Genomic DNA, 20,024 nt, shown 5'->3' with positions numbered 1-20,024 from the left:
AGCTTCCAGCTGTCGAGCAGGCGCGGGCACCCAGGTGCCACGGCAAGCCAAGGAGTGTGCGATAGCAGCCCCGTGGAAGGAAGGAAGGGAGGCACCTGGTGTGAGCCCTGAGCATCCCCAGGCACTGGAGAGGGGAGCTTTGTAGAAAAGAGTACTGAAGAAGCGAGGAGGTTGGGTCGGCATGGCCCCATACAGGCACCGAGCCACTGGGGTGAGTTCCTCCTAGTGATGCACCAGGCTCTTTGCTGCGAAATGAGGCTAAAAGCATGTAGGGGATGGCCCATGTGGAGCAGGCTGGGGCTCAGCTCTGTGGCTTGCTGCAGCCCCTCATGGCCCTGACACACCTTTTTGGGAGGTGGAAGCACCCGGGAGCCACTGCGGGGCCCTGAGCGGCCCTGAGCGCAGCCAGAGCCTCGAGCTGCTACTGTGGCACAGATGATCTCCATAAACTGTGATGACATTAATCTAATGTATGCGTTCTCCTACAAATGTGAATACCAACAAATACAAATTCTATGCAAATAAGGCGCTCGCGCAGTATGTGCAAATGGCTGAACATCTGAGGACTCAAATATTACGGCAGAAGTTTCTCACAGGGATGCTGGATCCAAAACGTGCCGCTGTGGAGCCCGTCTGCGCTCCCACGGGAGCTTCCAGGTGAGGCGGAGGGGGACGGCACCACCAGGAGCCAGGATGTGGGTGCCCAAGCATCCCATGACTGACCCCAGCAGGGGATGAATATGACCCTGAAGTGAGGCTGGGGCAATGCTGCTACTGGTGAGTGGCATGGCAAGGTGAGGGCCTGAGCACAACCCCCCTGTAAGGGGCATTTTTGGAGACCCAGTGCTGTGTGGATGTGTCCCACCTCTGAGCCAATGTGGTGGGGATGGGGGTTTACGAGAGGGAGCAAGTCTAAGGGGGTTATTCCACGGATGGAGACTTTGCTCCCTTAAAAACAGGCCAGCTCTTGTGATGCTGGCATGGAGATGGCAGAGGAGAGCTCTGAACCACCCTTGAGATGTCTGCCTGTCCGTCAGCCAGGGCTGCTCACCTGGCACATGCAGTAGATGCCTGTTTTTGTGTGGCCCCCTTGATAAAACAGGCAGAGCCAACCCGTACCCCTGGATAAGAGTTAAAGCTGGCAGCTCCCAGTGCATTGTGAGATCTTGTTGGATTTGTAGGAACTTTTTGCTACTTTGCACTGGATTTTTCTCCTTTCCTAATCCAGGCATTGCTCAAGTTGTCACAAGAAGTTTTGGTTTACAGCCCATGTACCCCCTGCTGGCTCGCACAGACCAGAAGACAAACAGGTCCCTGCTTCTGCTCGAGGCTGCGTGGAGCGGGCAAGCCCCAAATTCCATTTTGGGGATGGGGAGAGCATGTCCTTGGGGCAGGGGCTTTTCTGTGGGTGGGAAGGGAACAATGAGGCAGCACTGCCAGGGATGCTTCAACCCAAATCCTCCCTTCCCTGGCAGCTATTGTTTCCCAGAGCCCGTTCCCAAGCCCTTCCCTTGCCTCTGTTTCATGGGCTGTAAGGAGGCGATGCTGACGCTGCACTAACACGCTTCTTTGTTCCCATGTTAAATTCTTGCATGGATATATGATGCCCCCCACCCCAAAAGTGCATCCTATAAAACAGGAAAAATATCCCTTTTCGAAGTGCTCATTTAATGGATGGGAAGGATGGAGGAATCATACAGAGCAGAGAAATCTTTAAAAACGAGGACTGAAGCAAATATAGCTTAGTAGTATACTAGTTACAGAATGAACAGCATATTGTATGTGCTGTGTTAGAGGTATGTTATGAATAACAAAAGCACTGGAGCATTTACATATTTGTTTTCAGAAATCCTGGCAGTTGGATTTCACCATTCTGCGCCTCTTTGCCAGAATCACTAAACAGTGGTACATATGGCTTCTGAAGTACCATATGCCGTAGAAAACGCGAGCTGATGCCTATACTGATGCGACACACTATAGTCTTTATTTAGATTTTTTTGCAGTTTTGAACAAAGAATATTAGATCATGCAAAACATTGTGCAAGCAGCATGTAGTAATACATACAGTAAAACATAATACATTGCGACCGAAGAAAAGCAAACTTAAAAAAAAAAAAAAAAGGAAAGAAATGATAGTATTGGGAATTAGGATGTGCACGTGCCAAGAAATGTATCAGGCAGCGCGACATGGCTTTGTACGGCTGCAGCAGGAGATTTGTTTGTGCTTAAAGCAAAGAGTTCAGAGACAGAGCCCTGCAGATGAAGTGGTTTTGGATGGAGGGGCAGCTCGAAGAGATGCTCTCTGTTCCAAAAAGTACCGAGGCCGGCATTTCATTTTGTGCTTGAAGCCCTCAGGGAGCAGAAGCAGCACGTGCAGGAGCAGCGGGAGTGTTCTCCTCTCCCACCTCACTGCCCGAAAATAGCGATGGAAAGCACGGCTTTAATGGGTGATGAGAGGAACACTTTGGAAACGAAGGGGAACATGGCTGCAAGCACAACAGGCCAACAAGTGCAGCCTCGCATTGAGAAAAAGAATTGGGGTTTTGTTGTGAGAAGGGGCTGTAAAAGGTGCTTTTTCCCCCCCAATCCTGCAGCTCCAGGGCCTGGGTGCTGCGTGTTAGGAGACACGGGTGAGGCATGGTGAGCACCTCAGGCCTGCGAGGGGGCAGATGTGAAGGCACAAATAATTGTGGCTGAAAAGCTCCTAATTCCCTGCTGGTTTAACGCAGTGGGAAGGGGGAGAAAAGGGACTGAGAGAAACGTGTCGGGGGGCGATGGGTGCTCTCATCAAGCTCTGACAGGAAGGTGCTGCACAGTCCCACTGGGAAGGGAGCGCTGTCCCTAATTCAAACATCATTAAGTGGCTGCAATTTTATGGAATTGATGGGGGGGGGAAGAGGGATGAGGGAGTCCCCTTGCTGCTCCCTCAGCCAGCCCTGCCACCACGGTGGCAGCAGCAGCACCTGCCAGGTCAAGCGCAGGGAAAAGGAGGTGAGGAAGAGTCTCGGGGGGAAGGCGAGCCCCAGCAGGGCTGCCTAGGGAATGGGGGCTGCAGCTGCTTCCCAGCTGTGGGCTTTGCCTCCCCCCCAAAAAACTAAAAGCATGGAAAATAATAACAACAATAATAATAATGAGCATCTTGCGCATCTTTGTGGGCACCTCTCAGCCCTCCCGCCTGCCCTCGGCCGGGTTCCCAGCCCACGCGTGGTGCTGCCAAGGATTTTCCTCCTCGCCCCATCCCAATGGGGGCCGTCTCCCCCCCCCTCCCCCCCCCGGCCTCAGCCTGCAGCCGTTTGCTGCCCGGGACGGCGGCGGGGCCGCCGGCAGCATCCTCGCCTTCGTCTTTCCTCTCCTGCCCTCCATCGGAAGGAAGGGAGCCTTCACCCTGCGCGGGGATGCTGCGGCCGGGGGGGCCCGAGCGGGGCCCGATCCCCGCACCCCCAAGCAGCCTGCCCTCCTGCCGCCCAGGAGGAGGAGGAGGAGGAGGAAGGCAGGATGTTCTGCCGCCCCTTCGCGGCTTTTCCCCGGCCTCCTCCGTCTTCCGATCGGCGCGCGATTAAAGGTTTCTCTAAATCTGTTCGCATCCCCTTCACGTGGGGCCCGCCGCTGCCCGCTGTATTGCCCTTTAGATGCCTCTTCCTTTTTTTGTTTTACAATTGTTGTATCAATATAATGCTTCCTTTCTTCCTCTGTCTCTATAGATACAGATATACAAGGCAAACTAAAGGTTTCGGCCGCTATTCAGCGCCTCCTCATTTGTCCCGGAGCCCTAACAGTGGTGCCCTTTCTCTTCTGGCTGCTTTTCCCTGCTTCTGGAGCAGCAGTTATGGGAGAAGCAGATGGCTACTGATTGGGTGAGCTTTGTGGCTTTAATACTGAATACTTTATGGAAAAGGACTTTATCATGCTTGGTTGGTCAGAGGAACAACGGGATGAGATTTATGACGAGAGAAAATAAATCTTTCCAAGTTGCAGGCTCCTTCACACACCCCGCGTCGAGCTGCCGTGGCAGGGATGGAGCCGAAATCCTCCGCATCCTTCTTTCCGTCTGCCCTGCCCTCTGTCTGTCTTGCCTTCTGGTGCTCTCCCTGCTCCTCCCTGCACCCACCAAACTTTGGGGGGCTCTCGCTCAGGCCTGGCCAGGGGGCAGCCACCCCCTGGAGGGGCTCAGCACCATGCATGTCACGCACCCCCCTCGAGCAGCCGTGGGGACACCCTAATGCCCAGACCCTGCGTCCCCTGGAGATGGGGAGCTGGTCTCAGTACCTCCGCTTTCCTCTCCCCTGCCCTGAGAAGCTAAAGCCAGGTGAAAGCTTTGTGGGGTTTATATGAGCCCTAGTGCTGCTGCCAGGTAGGGCGAGGAAGGGAAACACTGTGCCGAGAGGCAAAATGGTGAGGTACAAAGTCAGAAGAAATTCATAGCCAGCTAAGGGAAAAGAAAATAATAATCCGAAGCACGCTGCTGAATATCCTTTAATACGTGGAAGCAGGTCCTGTGCTGGCTCAGGAAGAAGTTCAGGGGAAGTTCAGCCGGGGTGCCAGTGGCATCCCCCAGCCGGGCATGGAGCTGCATCCTGCAGGAGGCCGGGGACTGGCGTGGGGGGCACCCGAAACTGGGAGAAGGGGCTGGTGGGTGGAGGGAGATGCTGGGGGGCGAGGGCGGTGGGTCCCTCCAGGGAGCCCCGGGGAAGGGCCTGTGCTGCCAGAGGCCTAGCTGCGGTGGCTGCCTGGGGGAAGGCAGCAGCTCCACATGTGTTTCTCCGGGCACCGGGAGAGCTTTGGTTCAATCCCACACGTGGGCACCCCCGGGGGCTGCTTCCTGGCCACGCAGCCTGGGACAGTGCAGCTCTGAGCATCCTTTATGGTGCCCCCCCCCTCCATAAATCCTGGGGAGTCCCCTGGGTGAGCCAGACGCAGCGGGTGCCCCCACGTCCCTGCGTTTCGGCGCTGCTCGTGTCGCCCTTGGGCTTTTCCCCATGCTCCAGACAAAGGCTCTGGGCTCCTCCAGCGAGCGGGGCTCCGGCTGCGCTCCCCCAGCGTGGCTAAACGGGAGGTGAACCCACAGGCAGCGGGGTGTGCGTGTAAAGGCATCGTTCTGCGAGGCTCAGCGGCACCCGTGCCCGGCACCCAATTTCTGGCAGCATCCGAGGCTGCCTCAGCGCCCCAAAGTGCCCCGGCTGTCCTCGTTAGTCTCGGGGAATTTCGGTATCCGACGCCGTGTCGCAGCGGCTGCCCAGTACTTGGTGTGCCGTGGTGGCCCTTAAAATTGTCGCCGATGGAAATAACATGTCCGTTTTCTTTCCCCCGCTAATGAGAGACAATTAGACAATTTATGTCACAAAGCGAGGGCTGCAGCATTTAAAAGAAAAAATAAGAGAGAGAGGAAAAAAACGGGAAAAAGGAAAAAAAATCCGCCTCTGAAGCAGGAATTAAGATCCAAATTTTACAGAAATTTTACAGACTCCCGTATTTTTAATGTTTTGTCCGTCTCCGTTTGGGGAGACGCTGGGTTTTGCTGAATTAATAAGATAAACGTTGAAAGCATATTACAGGCAGCCTTTAATCCTAATGCAAGGAAAATCGTAATTATGTCGAGGATAAGTGAATTTGAAAGCCAAACATCAGCCCACTCTCTGATTGCAAGCAGCGCTCCGTTCGCCGCTGGGAACGGCTTTGTGCCTTCTTTTGTTCAGCCCGGGCTTTTTATTTTCTATTTTAATTTGGGGGCGTTTGGGGTTTTGTTTCGTCCGCTCGCGGTCGCTGGGTGGTTTCTGAAGCCCGAAACGCCGGGCGGGGAGGGGGGGAAGCGGCCGAGGCTCCCCGAGCTCCCCGGCTGGGCGGAGAGGGGGTACCGGGGGGCCAGGGGGGGCCGGGGGAGGGCCGGGGGCTGCCGGGGACCCCGGGGCCGCCCCGTCGGGGGCCGCTACCCCTATGGGACCGCGGCTCCGGGAGGCAGAGCCGTCGGGGGGAGAGCAGTCGGGGACGGAGCCCCCTGCCCCCATCCGCTGGGAAGAGGCTGCGGGGGGGTCTCCCCATCGCCCCCACTTTTCCTCCGCTCGGCGGGGCCAGGTGAGGGCCAGGCGGGCCGACAGCGAGCGGGCGGCCCCCGAAGGGGTTAAAGGGAGGGGACGTGGGCTGTCACGCGTCATTGGGCAGCTTATGTGCGGCAAACAAAAAGTGTGGGGCTGCCCGCCGCTCGCTCACTGCACCGGGGCCGGCTGCTCGGCTCGCCACCCCGCTCCAGCCCTGCCTCCAACCCTTCCCTCCCCTTCCCCGGGCCATGGAGCGGCGCTGAGGCCGCCGGCAGCGGAGGCAGAGGAGGCCGGAGGCAGCGGGGGCCTTTGTGCCGCTCGCCGGGGCGAGGAGGGTCCCCCCCGCTCCCTGGTGAGTACCCCCCGGCCGGGGGGAGCGATGCCGGGGGGGCACGGACGGCCCTGCCCGCATCCCCAGACCCTGCGGGAGCGGCCCCGGCCCGGACAAAGGCAGCGGCCGGGGGGGGTCGGGAGGGGGCTGGGGGGGAGCAGCCGGGGGGTGGCCGGGGGGGGCTGCAGGAAAGTTTGGCGGGGGTCGCTGCCCGCCGCTCGTTTCGTTGCGGGGAATAACGCCCCCCCCCTCCCCGGGCTGCGCCGCAACGGGGAGGCGGCGAGAAGGAGCCCCCGCGGCCCCCTTTCCCGGCTGGGGGCTGGCAACGGGAGGGGGGCGAAAAGGCCGGGGGGTGCCGGGGCTGGACCCCGAAAAACGGAGGGGGAAGGCGGCGGAGAGGAGCGCGCGGCGGAGACGAGCGGGCAGCTTGCTCCCGAGCAGCCTCGAAAGGACCAAATTGGATGGCAGATGGGGCGGGGGGAAGGCGGCATGAAAACTAATCGGGTTGCGAAGGGAAAGGGCACCCGCAGCCCTGCGGGGAGCGCCGGTGCTCGGTGCCCGGTTCCCATTTCCCGGTGCCCGGCTCCTTCCCCCGCCTCCTCCGCCCGGCTCCGTCCCCTCGCATCTCGGGAGCCGGGGCTCCCCCTCCTCCATAAATAACCGCGGCGAGGTAAAAATAATTACCTCTGCTTGCTGCTTTTAATTAAAGTCTCGGAGGGAAAGTGCCGGATTATGGTAATGAGCAGCCACGCGTCCCCCTCGCAGAGCGGCCCGGGAGGGCAGCGGGCATGCCAGCGCCGGCAATGACGACCCCCGAAACCCCCTGGCCCCGCTCCCCGCCGGGGCTGGGGTCCGCAGGAGGATTTCTCAGGGTTTTCTCGGGGTTTTCTCTCCCCCGGTTCCCCCCGGAACCATAAATCACGGCGCAGCCTCCCCTGAGCTCCTTGCCTCCGTTATTTTCTCCTTTTCCAGCGCTGCTGCTTTTCCTATCGAAACCCCGAAAGGCAAACACAACTACCTCTTTTTTGTCCTTTTGTTGTTGTGGTGGTTTTTTTCTTCTTTTTTTTTTTTGGGGGGGGGGGAGGGTGTTTTGTTTTGTGTTTTTTTTTTTTTTTCCCCCACCCTTTTGTTTTTATCCCCCCGGCGCCGCCGTAACGCGCCCGCCTCGCCCCTCTCTCCGCCCGCAGGGATGGAGGACGCCGGCGTGCAGAGGGGGCTTTGGGACGGGGACGCCAAGACGGTGCAGCAGTGCTTGACTGACATTTTCACCAGCGTTTACACCACCTGCGACATCCCGGAAAATGCCATTTTCGGCCCCTGCGTCCTTAGCCACACGTCGCTCTATGACAGCATCGCCTTCATCGCCCTCAAATCCACCGACAAGCGCACCGTGCCCTACATCTTTCGGGTAAGCTCCGCTCCCGGCTCGGGGGCAGCTGCCGGCTCGCTCCCCCCGGGGCTCCGGTTCTCGACGGGGGCCGGCCCGGCCCGGCTCGGCCCGGTGCGCGCCGTCGAGGCGGGCTGGCTCCCTACGGCGGCGCCTTGCAGGTGGACACGTCGGCGGCCAACGGCTCGGCCGAGGGGCTGATGTGGCTGCGGCTGGTGCAGTCGGCCCGGGAGCGTGAGGAGCAGAACCTGGAGGCCTACATCAAGAGCGGGCAGCTCTTCTACCGCTCCCTGCGCCGCATCGCCAAGGACGAGGAGCTGCTGGTGTGGTACGGCAAGGAGCTCACCGAGCTGCTGCTGCTCGGCCCCGCCCGGGCCCCCGCCCGCGCCAACGGTGGGTGTCCCTCCCCAAGACCCCCCAGTTTTCCCCCTCCGTCCCTTTCCCCGACGGCGGGAGGCGAGGGGACAGCGGGGCCGGGAGGGGGGCCCGGCCCCAGCTCCCCTCCTCGTCCCCCGTGGCCCCGAGGGGGCGGCCACGCTGACTGCCCCCCGTGTCCCCCTCCCCGTCCTCCCGTGTCCCCGCTCAGGCTCGCCGCCCTACGCGTGCCCCGAGTGCAGCCAGCGCTTCCAGTTCGAGCTGCCCTTCGCCGCCCACCTGCGGTTCCGCTGCCCCAAGAGGCTGCACGGCGCCGGCACCGGCCCCGCCGAGCCCCCCGGAGGCAAGGAGGCCGCTGGCAAGGAGCCGGAGGCCGCCAAGTTCTGCAAGCCGGCCGGGCCGCTCCACCACCCCTTCCCCGACGGCACCGCCGCCACCAAGCCCTCCACGGACTTCCACAACCTGGCGAGGGAGCTGGAAAACTCCCGCGGCGCCCCCGGCTCCGGAGGCTCCCCGGGGAGGCCGGCGCCCCCCGACGGCGCCCCCGAGGCGGCCGGGGGCAAGGCGAAGCGGCGCTACCCCGAAGAAGAGGAGCGGGGCCGCTTCCCGACGGAGCGGCCGGGGCTGCCGTCGGCGCCCAAGGAGGAGCTGGTGTGCACCCCGCAGCAGCAGCAGCAGTACCGGGCGGCCGGCTCCTACTGCGGCCTGGAGGAGGGGGGCCGCCTCTTCGCGCCCCCCAGCCCCGAGACGGGCGAGGCCAAGCGCAGCGCCTTCGTCGAGGTGAAGAAGGCGGCCCGCGGCCCCGAGCCCGACGGCACGGCCGAGGAGGGCCAGGAGCGCGCTTCTCCCCCGGGGACGGGCACGGGGGGGCCCGGGCCCGGCGGCGGGGAGCCGGGGCTGTGCCCCCGCGGCTCCGGGGGGCCCCTGGGCGCCCGGCTGGAGGGGGGCAGCCCTGCGCGGAGCAGCGCCTTCAGCACCGTGCCGCAGCTCGGCGGCGGCCCCGGCGGCGGCCCCGGCGGGGCGGAGGAGCGCAAGAGCGCCTTCTCGCAGCCCGCCCGCTCCTTCCCCCACGGGCCGCCGCTGGTGCTGGGCCAGAAGCTGGGCGGCCTGGGCGAGCCGTGCCCCGACGGCTCCTCCGCCGCCCCCGGCCGCCTGTACGCCGCCGAGGCGCTGGCCGTCAAGCTGCCCGGCGGCGGCGGCGAGGGGGCGGCGGGAGGCGGCGGCGGCCCCGGGGGCGGCCCGGGGGGCGGCCCGGGGGGCGGCGGGGGGCTGCCCAAGCAGAGCCCCTTCCTCTACGCCACCGCCTTCTGGCCCAAGAGCTCGGCGGCGGCGGCGGTGGCGGCGGCGGCGGCGGGGCCCCTGCAGCTGCAGCTGCCGTCGGCGCTGACGCTGCTGCCGCCGTCGTTCACGTCGCTGTGCCTGCCGGCGCAGAACTGGTGCGCCAAGTGCAACGCCTCCTTCCGCATGACCTCGGACCTGGTGTACCACATGCGCTCCCACCACAAGAAGGAGTACGCGCTGGAACCCCTGGTCAAGCGGCGCCGCGAGGAGAAGCTCAAGTGCCCGATCTGCAACGAGTCCTTCCGAGAGCGGCACCACCTCTCCCGCCACATGACCTCGCACAACTAGCCGGGGGGCACGGCGGGGGGCACGGCGGGGGGCGGCGGAGGCGGCGGCTTACGAGTACATTGTTTAAAATGTCATATATTGCAACATATTGATGCATTTGTCATACGTTTCTACTTAAATTATTGAGCACTTATGGTTTAGGTGTAAGAATAATTCTATGTCAGGGTAAATTTTTATTTTAGATATGAAGCTACGGGGGGCGGCGGGGCGGGCGCCGTCTGCGCCGGGCTCCGCTTGCACCGGGCTCCGTTTGCACCGAGTCCTCTTGCACCGGACTCCGCTTGCACTGGGTCCGTTCACACCGGACTCCGCTTGCACCGGGCTCCGCCGCCCGCCCGCCGCCCCCTTCACCCCCGCCGCCCGCCCCCGCGTGTAACTTCGTGCCCGTGAAATGGAGTCTCAATAGTTCCGTGTTTCTTTTCATCCCCTCTTTCCCCGCCACACGCACCCCTGGAAAAGATTTATTAAACTTTATAGTTTATCTGGGTATGTTGGATGCTTTGACAATAAATGACTTTATTTTCTTCAACGCGGCTGCACGTTACTCGGCGCCGGGGTGGTGGTGGATTGGTGGTGATGGTGGTGGGGGGATGGTGCTGGGGTCGTGGTGCTGGGGTCGTGGTCCCCGTCCCGGTCCCGGTCCCGGTCCTCGTCCCCCGCAGCCCCGCGGCTGCCCCGCACCGCCCCGCGCTCGCCGCTCGCTGCTTCCCCTCTCGGTCCTGCCGCGCCTGCCCGCTCCTTCGTTTCGGTCTGAATCGCATTCTTCCTTTCCTCCTCTCTTTCATTTTTCTTTCTTTCTTTCATTCTTCTTTATTTCTTTCATTCTTTCTTCCTTTTTTAAAAAATTTTCCCCTTTTTTCTTTCTCTTTATTTCCTTTCTCTTTCCTTCTTTCCTTCCATTTTCTCTCCATTTTACTTTTCTTCTTTCTCTTCCCCTGCTCCCGTTTTCCTCTTTTCTCTCTCTACTGTCTTTATATTCTTCTTTATATATAGAAAGAATATTCTATTACTTCCTTCCGTTACATTTTTTTACTTTCCTTCCTTTTTCCTTTCTCCGTTTTCTTTTCATTTTTCCTTTCTCCTTTTCCTTTTCACCTTTTCCTTTCTCCTTTTCCTTTTCCCTTTATTCTTTTAATTTCTATTTTCTCTTTTTTTCTCCCCTTTCCTTTCTCGTTTTCTCTTCTTTATTTTTTCTTTTGATTTCTCCTTTCTACTTTTTCCTTTCGCCGTTTTTTTTATTTTTTTAAATTTCTTCTTTCTCCCTTTTCCTTTCCTATTTTTCTTTTAATCTCTCCTTTCTCTGTTTTTCTTTTTCTTTTTCTTTTTCTTTTTCTTTTTCTTTTTCTTTTTCTTTTTCTTTTTCTTTTTCTTTTTCTTTTTCTTTTTCTTTTTCTTTTTCTTTTTCTTTTTCTTTTTCTTTTTCTTTTTCTTTTTCTTTTTCTTTCTTTTTCTTTTTTCTTACTTATTCCTTTTTTACTTTCCTTTCCCCTTTCTCCGCTCTGCTTTTCGCTTTTTCGTTTTCCTGTTTCCTCTCTCCCTTTTCCTGTCTCCGTTCTTTTGGATTTTCCCCTCTCCCCTTTCTCCTTCCCTTTTCCTTCCCAGCCCTTCCCACACCCCCAGCCCCCATAGCTCCGTCCCACCCCGCACCTCGCCCCACCGGGACCCTTCTCCCCCCGGGGGTGCCCAGACCCCGGGTACGCAGGTGGGGGGGCTGGGGGGTCGCCCTGGGGGCTCGGCTGGGGTGTGTGGGGCTCTGGGGGGCTGGGAGCCTCTCTCCAGGGCGAGAGGGACTTTTTTGTCCCTTGAAGTGTATTTTGATTTCTCTTTTTTGCTTTTTTCCCTTTTTTCCCACACCTCCGCCCCCGCCGGACGCGTCCATCCCGGGAGCGCGCCCAGCCCCGCCTCTCCGCGCTTAATTGCGCTTTAATTACCGCGGCTCCTCAGCGCTCCCTAATGAGCTCCCAGCCGCTCAGGGGGGTTTTCCCGGTGCTGGGGGTGCTGGGGGTGGTTTTGGGATGTCCGCATGCTCCCGGGGCCGCTCACGGGCGGGCACTGCCACCTAGCGGGGCTCCTGCCTCTCCTCCGGCCCCGGGCAGCCCCGAGGATGAGGAGGGGCCTTCTTCAGCCTCCCTCCTCTGGCCTTCCCAAGAGCGGGATAAGCGCCCACTTTCTGCCCGTTGAGGCTCTCCCTTGCCCTCTCCGGGCTCTGGCTGGTAGAAGAACCACGCATGGCTGCCAGTCTGGTGCTGGGCATGCCGGTGGCGGTGGAAAATCGGGTACGGAGCCCCCGTCGTAGCAGCCATCTCCAAAAGCAAGCCCTGCAACTCTGAGTACATAAGAAGGGGCAAGCTGTACGGTTCGCTGGATGCTGGGCGTGCTCCTACTTTGGCAGGGAAATTGCAAACGTCTCACTCGGGGAGGGGGAAATATTCCTGAGGTACCGGCAGCGGGCGGACAACAAGCGCGCACCAAGCACCAGGCCAATGGGGAAAGCTGCTGTCGAGCTCGGTGCTGCTCTGACAACTGCTGGAGTGCACCTGTCTGTTTTCCAGCAGAGGCTCCTGCTCACTTCTAAAGAGTTTTGCCTTACTTTTAACCAAGAGCCCTCCTCTCCAGGCACCGCAGCTCGCACCAGCACCCTGTTATCCCCTCCGTTTGCCTCCAGTTTGCTCTGTAACCGAGCCTTGAATAATTTAGGTAGCATCGCGTCAGCCTTCAGAGGCTGCTGGTGTGTGTGTGTGTGGAAGGGCTGCAACTGCCAAAGGCAATTAAATTGGATTATTCCAGGAAGTGAGCTATTAGCGTTATTTATTTATTTAGATTCAAGCCTTCCTTTTTTTTTTCCCCCCCGCTTTTTTTTTTCTCTCCACTGCATGGGCACCGCTTGGCCTCACGGAAATGCTCGCAAGGGAAATCACCATCTGACAGCTCCCCGCAGGGTCCGTGTACCCCCTGGATCCCAAAAGGATGCTCACAGTCCCCATGGGCCCACGGTGGGTCAGTGAGTGCAGACCGTGTGCTTTATGGGGCTGACTACTGCAGCTGGAAGGAGTAACTGAGCTTTTGACCTTCCTTCAGGTATGTACATCTATATTTAGGGGCATCTATATTTATACACATGTGTACATATATAAACACGCGTATCCGTACGGGCATATATATATTATATCCTGAGCTGCAGGAGCACCCCACCCGCACCAGCCCATGCCGTGTGCGACCTTCAGCTTCCTCGTGAGGCATGCCGGAGGCTCGGCCTCCTTCCTGCCGAACCCGAACCCCGCTGATGGCTCCAGACAGGATTTGGGGGGGTATTTGGTTGGAAAAATGCTGATTTATGTGAGTGATGAGGCAGGGAGGGTATGGAGGTGTCGGCTTGTGTGGAGGCAAGATTTTCCCGATGGCTTTTTGGGAATGAAAGAAAGACTTATGGGGAGTCTGGAGAGGGAGAAAGGGGGATGTTGGCACCAGCGATGGATGCCTTTGTGCTGGGAAGAAATCTGGCTGGTGGGGCATGGGGTCAGTCTTGGGGTTGGGGCATGTCTTGGGGTCATGGCACCGTCAGTGGGAGGCCATGTGGATGCTGTTCCCAAATTTTGGGAACCGGGAAGGGGGTGCCGCTGGGTGCTGACACGGGCAGTGCCAACGAGGGCGCTCTTGGGGGCGAGGGGCTCGCTGCGAGCCCCCCGGGGATGCTGCCCAGCGCCGGGCTCAGCCTCAGGGCCTGTGGGATGAGACAGGAGGGAGGGGAGGGGAAGGGAAGGGAGGGGAGGAGAGGGCAGGGGGCTTCTCTGGCAGCCCCCAGCCCTGGCGGAGGCGCAGCTGCCGGCTGTCATCTCCCGGCGGGGCTGCAACCCAACGCCGCCGTGCCCCGGAGGAGCCCCGGGGCTCGCAGCCGCTCCCCCCCCGTAACCCGAGGCGCAGCCCCGGCTGCGGGGGGGTGTCCATGGGGGAGGGCGTGGGTCTATGGGGGGCGGCCCCGCACCCCCCGAGCCCGGGCTGGGGGCTCGGGGCTCCGCACAGGTGCGGTGCCCCCCCGGGCGCAAACAGCGGGCGGGAGGGGCGGCCCCCTGCCGCCGGTGCTGGGCGGTGGAGCGGGGATGCGGCGCCCTCCTCCCGCCCTTCCTCCTCCTCCTCCTCCTCCTCCACCTCCCTCCCGCCGGCAGCATGAGCCCGGCCTTCCTCCTCCTCCTCCTCCTCCTCCTGCCCGCCCGAGCCCGGCGGGAGCGGCTGCCCGGCGGGGCGCCGGCGGGACGCAGCGCCCCCGCTCCTTCCTCCTCCTCCACCTTCTCCTCCTCCTCCTCCTCCTCCTCCACCTCCTCTTCCTCCTCCTGGGCCGCGGGGCCGAGCCGCTTCCCTCGGAGCCGCCCGGGGCGGCGGCGGGGCCGGCTGTACTGCCGGGTGGGCATCGGCTTCCACCTGCAGCTGCACCCCGACGGCCGGGTGGACGGCGCCCACGACGCCAGCCCGCTCAGTGAGTGCAGGGGACGGGGGGGTGCCGCGCCGCGCTTGCCCTCCAAGCCCCCTTTTTCCACCTGGCCGCTCTCCCACCCTTGCCCCATAGCTGGTGGAGCCGTGGGAGCCATCCACTTGCGGCCTTCAGGCCCGCGCCGTGGGATGTGGGTGGCGGGCATGTGCCGCTGCACGGCGCTTCGCGGCGTCGAGGTGCAGCGTCATGGGCATGGGGACAACGCCACTGACCCCCACCAGGTGCCCCTTGGTGTGGGGCCTGTGGGAGCCTTGCTTCCTCCTTAAAATAAACATGGGAAGTGGTGGAGATCTGATACCGCGGGGCCGGGGGCTTAAGTGTGGCATCGTGTTTTCTCTCGGCATGTTAATCCCTGCACTCCTTCCTCCGGGGCCACTTTGTCCCAGGGGGAAAACAGAGCCCCGGGAGCAGCCGCTGTGTGCCCCGGGGAGCTGTGGTGTCGGTGAGAGGACGGGAGGGGACATTGGGTGGTGGGGACATGCTGGGACACCTGTGCCAAGGGGACAGTGAGACTGTGCAGGGGTGCAAAACATGTTGTTGGTGGTGAGGAGCGATGCTTGGCCCTGCTGTGGGATGAGCTATGGGTCCCATGTGCCCTCCTAGGATGGGGAGCTTCAGGAAAAAGCTGATGTTGGTGGTAGTTTCAGCCCCAAATCTGGCATGCACTTCTACATCCAGGTTTGTGAGGAGTTGGGGTGAGGTGAGTGGCAGCAGGCTGGCTGCAGAAATGCGGGACTCCATGCTCCTGTGGCTTCCTTTCTCGCCCTTGCCCACTGCCCAGAATTTGGAGATCTGAGCTACGGCAGTCAAACCTTGCTGGCCAGCACCCAAAATGAGGGATTTCCCCAGGTGGGAGCTTGTTCTGTCACAGCTGAGGCCGAAATCACCCCCTAAACCACAGCTCCTTGCAAACCCCTCAGCACCTGTGCAGCCAAGACCAACTTGTGTGGCTGTACTTGGCTCTGAAACTGGTGAGAAATTTGTGGGGGAAGAAGAGAAGAGTTTTTCCTGGTGCTGTGGATCCCAAGCGGGCCCAGCAGCACTGGCACAACTTGTGAAGCCATGGGGCTGGCTGGGAAATGAGGCACCCCTGGTTATTTGCAAAAAAGTGTCCTCAACCCCAAAGCCCTTTGCTTTGTCCATCACGGGCTTGTAGCTTAGGGCAAAGCTCCCGCCAGCTAAAAATAATAATAATAGGACAAAACCGATACCAGTACTGGAGTAAATGCAGGTTTCTATGAGTGAACAAGCAGCTGGGTTGCACAGAGGCAGGTTGCTGAGGAGCAGGGTCTTTTGGAGGTGAAATGCAAACGTAAGCTTTTTATTTTTTATTTTATTTTTAATTTGTCACGCTGATGTGGAGGGAACTGTGATTTATTTTGGGATTTCTGTCATCCTAGGTATTTTGGAAATATTTGCTGTGTCTCAGGGGATTGTAGGAATACGAGGAGTTTTCAGCAACAAATTTTTAGCGATGTCAAAAAAAGGAAAACTCCATGCAAGTGTAAGTAAACCCCCGATTATCAGTACATACTGTGTATTAACAGCGTAGCGACAGCTGCACACACACGTGTGTGCGGCAGCGTTGCTCCGGGGCACCTGCGGCTGCCGGGAGGGCTCTGCAGGGCCGAGGGCAATGACTTGCGGGAAGTGTGGCTGCCTGCCCTGTGGGGATGAGCCCAGCCTCACGGCCGAGATGTGGGTGTTAGCGATGTGCTCAGGCTGCACAAGCCCACAAGTTGACATAAAGCAGTATTTATGTGCTTGCAAAACTCCCTCGAGTTTTGTCGGAGCATTACTCCTGGAACCTAATGATGCAGAAATGGTGAGCGCGTCACTGCTAATTTCTGCAAACTGGATGGAGAGGCTGGGGAAAGTGGGAATGCCTGAGTGAAGGTAAAACAGGGAAAGATGAGCACAGCAGGAACAGTGTAGGTAGAGAGGAGCTGGCAAAATATACAGTTAAAACATGAGATGAGACCAAAGCAAACATGAAATGAGATGGAAGCATCGCCAAGTATGGTCTCCAACCCTCCCCTGCAGCTCATAATGGCCCCATTATTCCCCTCGACATCTCGAGGCATGCTGTGGTGCAGGCAGAAATTAAATCAAACCCTGTCCATGCATGGTTAATCGCTGCTGTAGACAGGGCAGCGTGGAAGCGACCTTGGTGAGGGTGATGAGCAGTGGGACGAGGGCGCACGATGCTCTACTCTGATGAAAGCTGTCAATTTGTAGAAACTTGACCCAAACGCTTGAAGATGGCTGGGCTGAATAATACCGATAATGCAAAGCCTGCATCTGTTGTTCCTCCCTGCCTCGGCGGGATAAAGTTATTTCATGACCTAATGAGTGTGCAGCAGCACAAAGCGCGCCCTGTGCCCGTCACTCACGGCTCCGCTTTGATGCAGGAGCCGCTCCGGTGCCGTTGTGCTGTGCTGTGGATCACACCATGCCTGCGGGCCTCTGGGCTCCTCTGAAAACAGCTCTCTGGGTTCGCAGCTTCCCAGGAGAAGTGCCTGGGTTGGACCTAAAACTTCCCCGTGGTGTGGGCAATGCAGTTATCTTGCCTGAGCATCGCTGTGGCTGTCAGGTCATCGTAGAGCAGCTGGTGTGAGCAAAGCTGTGTCCAGAAGGGGGATGGTTGTGCATGGGCGGTGCAGCACCATGGGTTCATAAAAAGAAGGGAAAGCAACCATGAGTTGCCAGGATCACATTTCTTCGATGCAAAGAGTGAAAGGAATCTTAATTCAAGGTGTTATGGGGGAAAAATGTACTGCATGCTGGGGATTCTGTGCCTTGCATTGTAGGGTTCAACTTTTCTGGTTCAATTAGGAGTTGAAAATCCATCCCAGCCCCATGGACCTTTGGGTGGTTGTGAGTGATGGATAGCTGGCATTACATGCTGTCTTTGGGGTCGGGACTTGCTCGATGTGCCTTGCATTTTCTTCTGGAGATGTGGCTGCAGTCAAACACCTTACCCCTGTGCCTGCTCAACTGGCAGCCCCTAAACCTGCTTCTTTGCCAACTTGCATGAGAAATGCTTCTTTTTGTTGGGATGACAGGGAGTAGAGCTGATGGTTCATGGTGGTGGGCTGCCTTATTCCCAAAACCCCAGTGCTGGGAGACTGTGCAGCCCCACTTACAGGAGGCAATGCTGTGCTTGTTTTACAGATAGCAGGGGACAGAATGACCCCAGTTGATTTCAGAAGAAAATGGGGGGTTATAAATAACTCCAATGCAATTACAACCTGCATGCCAGCTGCCCTCGTAGGTTATCAGGCACAGGTCTGGTGCCAGAGTGATGTGTGCAAGGAGATGGAGGGGGCTTTGGGGCCCAAATTGCAGGGTATCCGCTGTGCTTGGAGCGGTTTGGGAGAGCGAAGGTGGTGCTAACCCATCTGTGTGTCCTCCCTTGCTTTCCACAGGCGCGTTTCACATCCGAGTGCCAGTTCCGGGAGCGCTTCCAGGAGAACAGCTACAACACCTATGCCTCAGCCGTGCACCGCGGCCGGCGCTCAGGCCGCGAGTGGTACGTGGCCCTCAACAAGCGGGGCAAGGCCAAGCGGGGCTGCAGCCCCCGCGCCCGCCCCCAGCACGTCTCCACGCACTTCTTGCCCCGTTTCCGACAGCCCCCCCCGCCGCAGCTGGCCTTCACCGTCACCCGGCCCGAGAAGAAGCCGCCACCACCGCCTCCGCCACCACCACCAAAGAAAACGGCGGCAGCCACCCCGCCGCGGCAGAGCCATGGCCCTGTCAAGTACCGGCTGAAGTTTCGCTTCGGGTAGCCGTGCCACGAGGAGGCTGTGGGGGATTTTTGGGGAGGAGCGGAGCCCGGTACCCCCCCTCATTCCCAGATGGGACGGATGTGGGGACACTGCTGGTGGCTGAGGGATGGATCAGAGTGGGCACTGCTGCCGTGGATGGGGAGCGAGGTGCAGGCGTTGCTCTGCTGCTGCTGAGGGAAGCCATGAGGGGCCTCCGCCTCGGACATGTTTTCTTGCACTGTTTTCGCTGGTGATGCTGTCGACAATCATTTTCGTACAAGAGTTACGTCCAGAGCCAACCTCTCAAGTGCCAGAGGGTTTTCAAACTGTGTTGGCAATAATATATCTCTTTGTAAAGGCTGTTAAGGGGAGGACGGCCATTTGCAGACGTGCAGCCCCGTGGATACACTGATCAGAGTTTGTCTGCACACACCTGGAAAATGTTTATGCTGAACCTGTGGGGAACCATAAAACCTCTGCTCTCCTACCAGGGCCTCACCCAGCACTTCATTAATTAATTTAAATGTGATGGTGGTATTGTAAGGAAGAGCTTGGTGTGGCAGCACTGGCAGCGAAGCTGTTGCAGGTTAATGTGAGCAGGATGGGCTAAAAACCCCTCCTGGTCCCAAACGGGTTTGCTGGTCAGAAGGAGGCTGACAAGGCAAAAATAAATGGGTAAATACCTCTTTTAAACTAAAAGCAGTCTGTAGCTGACTTGAGAGATTTTTAAGCAATAAAGGTAACTTTTTGAGTGTGTCAACCTTCTTGTGTTTCACAAGCCGTTTCAGCCTTGCTGTGCTTTTATTTGCAGCTGGCAATTGCATCTGAACCCTTTGCGAGGGGCACAGAGCTGCCTGGCCTCCGAGGCGCGGGGTTAATGAGCAGGCATGCTGCAGGCAGCCCTGCAAAGGGCACCGGGACACATGCCCTGCTGCACGTCACCCGCTGCAGGACACTTGCATGATGCCTTGAGCTCTTTGTCAGCAAGCTGCAGACGGTGCTATTGCACAATGTGCACCGACTCCTAAAACTCGGTATTTTTTTTCCTCTTCCCTTTGCTTTCTGAGTCATCTTTTACCACAGCCTTTGCAGATATAAAAAGGTTTCAGGCATTCATTAGGCACGGAACTGCATGGAGAGAGGCGCGGCGCTTGTGAATGTCAGCTCAAAGCATGACGCTAACAAGTGCTGAAAAAAATGGAAAAAAAGCAAAAGAAAGAAAAAATAAAGCAAAAAGGCAAAGAAAAATAAAGGAAAAAGACAAAAAATAAAGGAAAAACAAAAATAGGGCAGAAAGCAAAAAAAAGCAAGAAAAGAGGAAAAAGGCAAAAAAATCAGGGCAAAGGGCAAAAAAAGCAAGAAATAGGACAAAGAAAAGGCAAGTAAAAAGGGAAAAGGGCAAAAGGAGCAATGGAGGGGGAAAAGGCGAAGAAGTAAAAAAAGCAAAAATAGGAAGAAGCAGAAAAAAGCAAAAAAGGAAAAAGCAAAAGGCAAAAAAAAAAAGCAAACAAGGGAAAACAGCAAAAAGAAGCAAGAAAAATGCAAAAAAAGGGGAAAAAAAGGCAAAAACCAAAGACAAAAAGCAAAAATAAAAAAAAAAAAAGGAAAAAGCCCCCAAATAAAAGAAGGTAGAGGCCCAAGGGCACCGACCAGCCCCCCCCGTTCCCGCCGGGCGTCCGCTGACCGGGCGGCGCGGGCTGCGCGTGCCGCCGGCGGCCGTTGGGGCATCCTCGCGCCAACCGTTACCACAGCGGCGGGCGGGAAAGGCGCGATGGCTGAGGGGCCGCCGGAGCAGCCCTTCGGCACCTACGAGCAGTACCTGGAGGCGCAGGTGACGCCGAGGGACCTCTACTACCTGGAGGCAGGCGCTGGGAGCGGGCAGAGGGGTCCCGGCGTGGGGCGAGCCGCCCCGGGGTGTGGGTGGGGTGTGGAGGAGCAGCGCTGGGCTCCTGAGGGGAGGTGGGTTGGCCAAATGCTGCTTGGCAAAGTGTTTGGTGTCCGCTAACTGCCCCGCTTC

The 20,024-nt window shown here is 58.5% G+C and overlaps 3 protein-coding genes across 6 annotated transcripts in view; all 3 read left to right on the top strand.

Annotated features, from left to right (window-relative positions):
- The first annotated feature begins 5,835 nt into the window (after positions 1-5,835).
- PRDM8 (PR/SET domain 8) lies at positions 5,836-10,241 on the top strand. The gene is made up of 4 exons (XM_080591470.1): positions 5,836-6,384; positions 7,551-7,771; positions 7,912-8,143; positions 8,337-10,241. Exons 2-4 carry the CDS (start codon positions 7,553-7,555, stop codon positions 9,752-9,754), a joined length of 1,869 nt encoding a protein of 622 aa, XP_080447596.1. The 5' UTR covers positions 5,836-6,384; positions 7,551-7,552; the 3' UTR covers positions 9,755-10,241.
- Positions 10,242-13,702: 3,461 nt separating this feature from the next.
- FGF5 (fibroblast growth factor 5) lies at positions 13,703-18,763 on the top strand. Its single transcript, XM_080591542.1, has 3 exons — positions 13,703-14,225; positions 15,641-15,744; positions 17,669-18,763. Exons 1-3 carry the CDS (start codon positions 13,718-13,720, stop codon positions 18,026-18,028), a joined length of 972 nt encoding a protein of 323 aa, XP_080447668.1. The 5' UTR covers positions 13,703-13,717; the 3' UTR covers positions 18,029-18,763.
- Positions 18,764-19,692: 929 nt separating this feature from the next.
- The window catches only part of CFAP299 (cilia and flagella associated protein 299), a 219,177-nt gene continuing 218,845 nt past the window's right edge, over positions 19,693-20,024 (top strand). For all 4 annotated transcript variants that reach the window (XR_013951060.1, XM_080591548.1, XM_080591546.1 and 1 more), the window contains exon 1: positions 19,693-19,868. Coding sequence is in view for 3 of the 4 variants with exons in the window: in XM_080591548.1 (XP_080447674.1) it covers positions 19,779-19,868 (90 nt within the window). In the remaining variant the exon portion in view is untranslated. The remainder of the gene's footprint in view (positions 19,869-20,024) is intronic.

The sequence above is a fragment of the Anser brachyrhynchus genome (assembly GCF_964034855.1).
Source record: "Anser brachyrhynchus genome assembly, chromosome: 4".
Classification (NCBI taxonomy): Eukaryota; Metazoa; Chordata; class Aves; order Anseriformes; family Anatidae; genus Anser; species Anser brachyrhynchus.
Note: the sequence above shows the minus strand (reverse complement) of the source record. Positions and strands in the feature narration are given on the sequence as shown.

Bases quoted from the DNA above. Each gene is read 5' to 3' on its own strand.
- FGF5 (XM_080591542.1), top strand. From the start codon at position 13,718: ATGGGGGGCGGCCCCGCACCCCCCGAGCCCGGGCTGGGGGCTCGGGGC. The intron at 14,226-15,640 runs GTGAGTGCAGGG...CTGTCATCCTAG, and splicing joins CCACGACGCCAGCCCGCTCA to GTATTTTGGAAATATTTGCT. The intron at 15,745-17,668 runs GTAAGTAAACCC...TGCTTTCCACAG, and splicing joins AAGGAAAACTCCATGCAAGT to GCGCGTTTCACATCCGAGTG.
- PRDM8 (XM_080591470.1), top strand. From the start codon at position 7,553: ATGGAGGACGCCGGCGTGCAGAGGGGGCTTTGGGACGGGGACGCCAAG. The intron at 7,772-7,911 runs GTAAGCTCCGCT...GGCGCCTTGCAG, and splicing joins CCGTGCCCTACATCTTTCGG to GTGGACACGTCGGCGGCCAA. The intron at 8,144-8,336 runs GTGGGTGTCCCT...GTCCCCGCTCAG, and splicing joins GGCCCCCGCCCGCGCCAACG to GCTCGCCGCCCTACGCGTGC.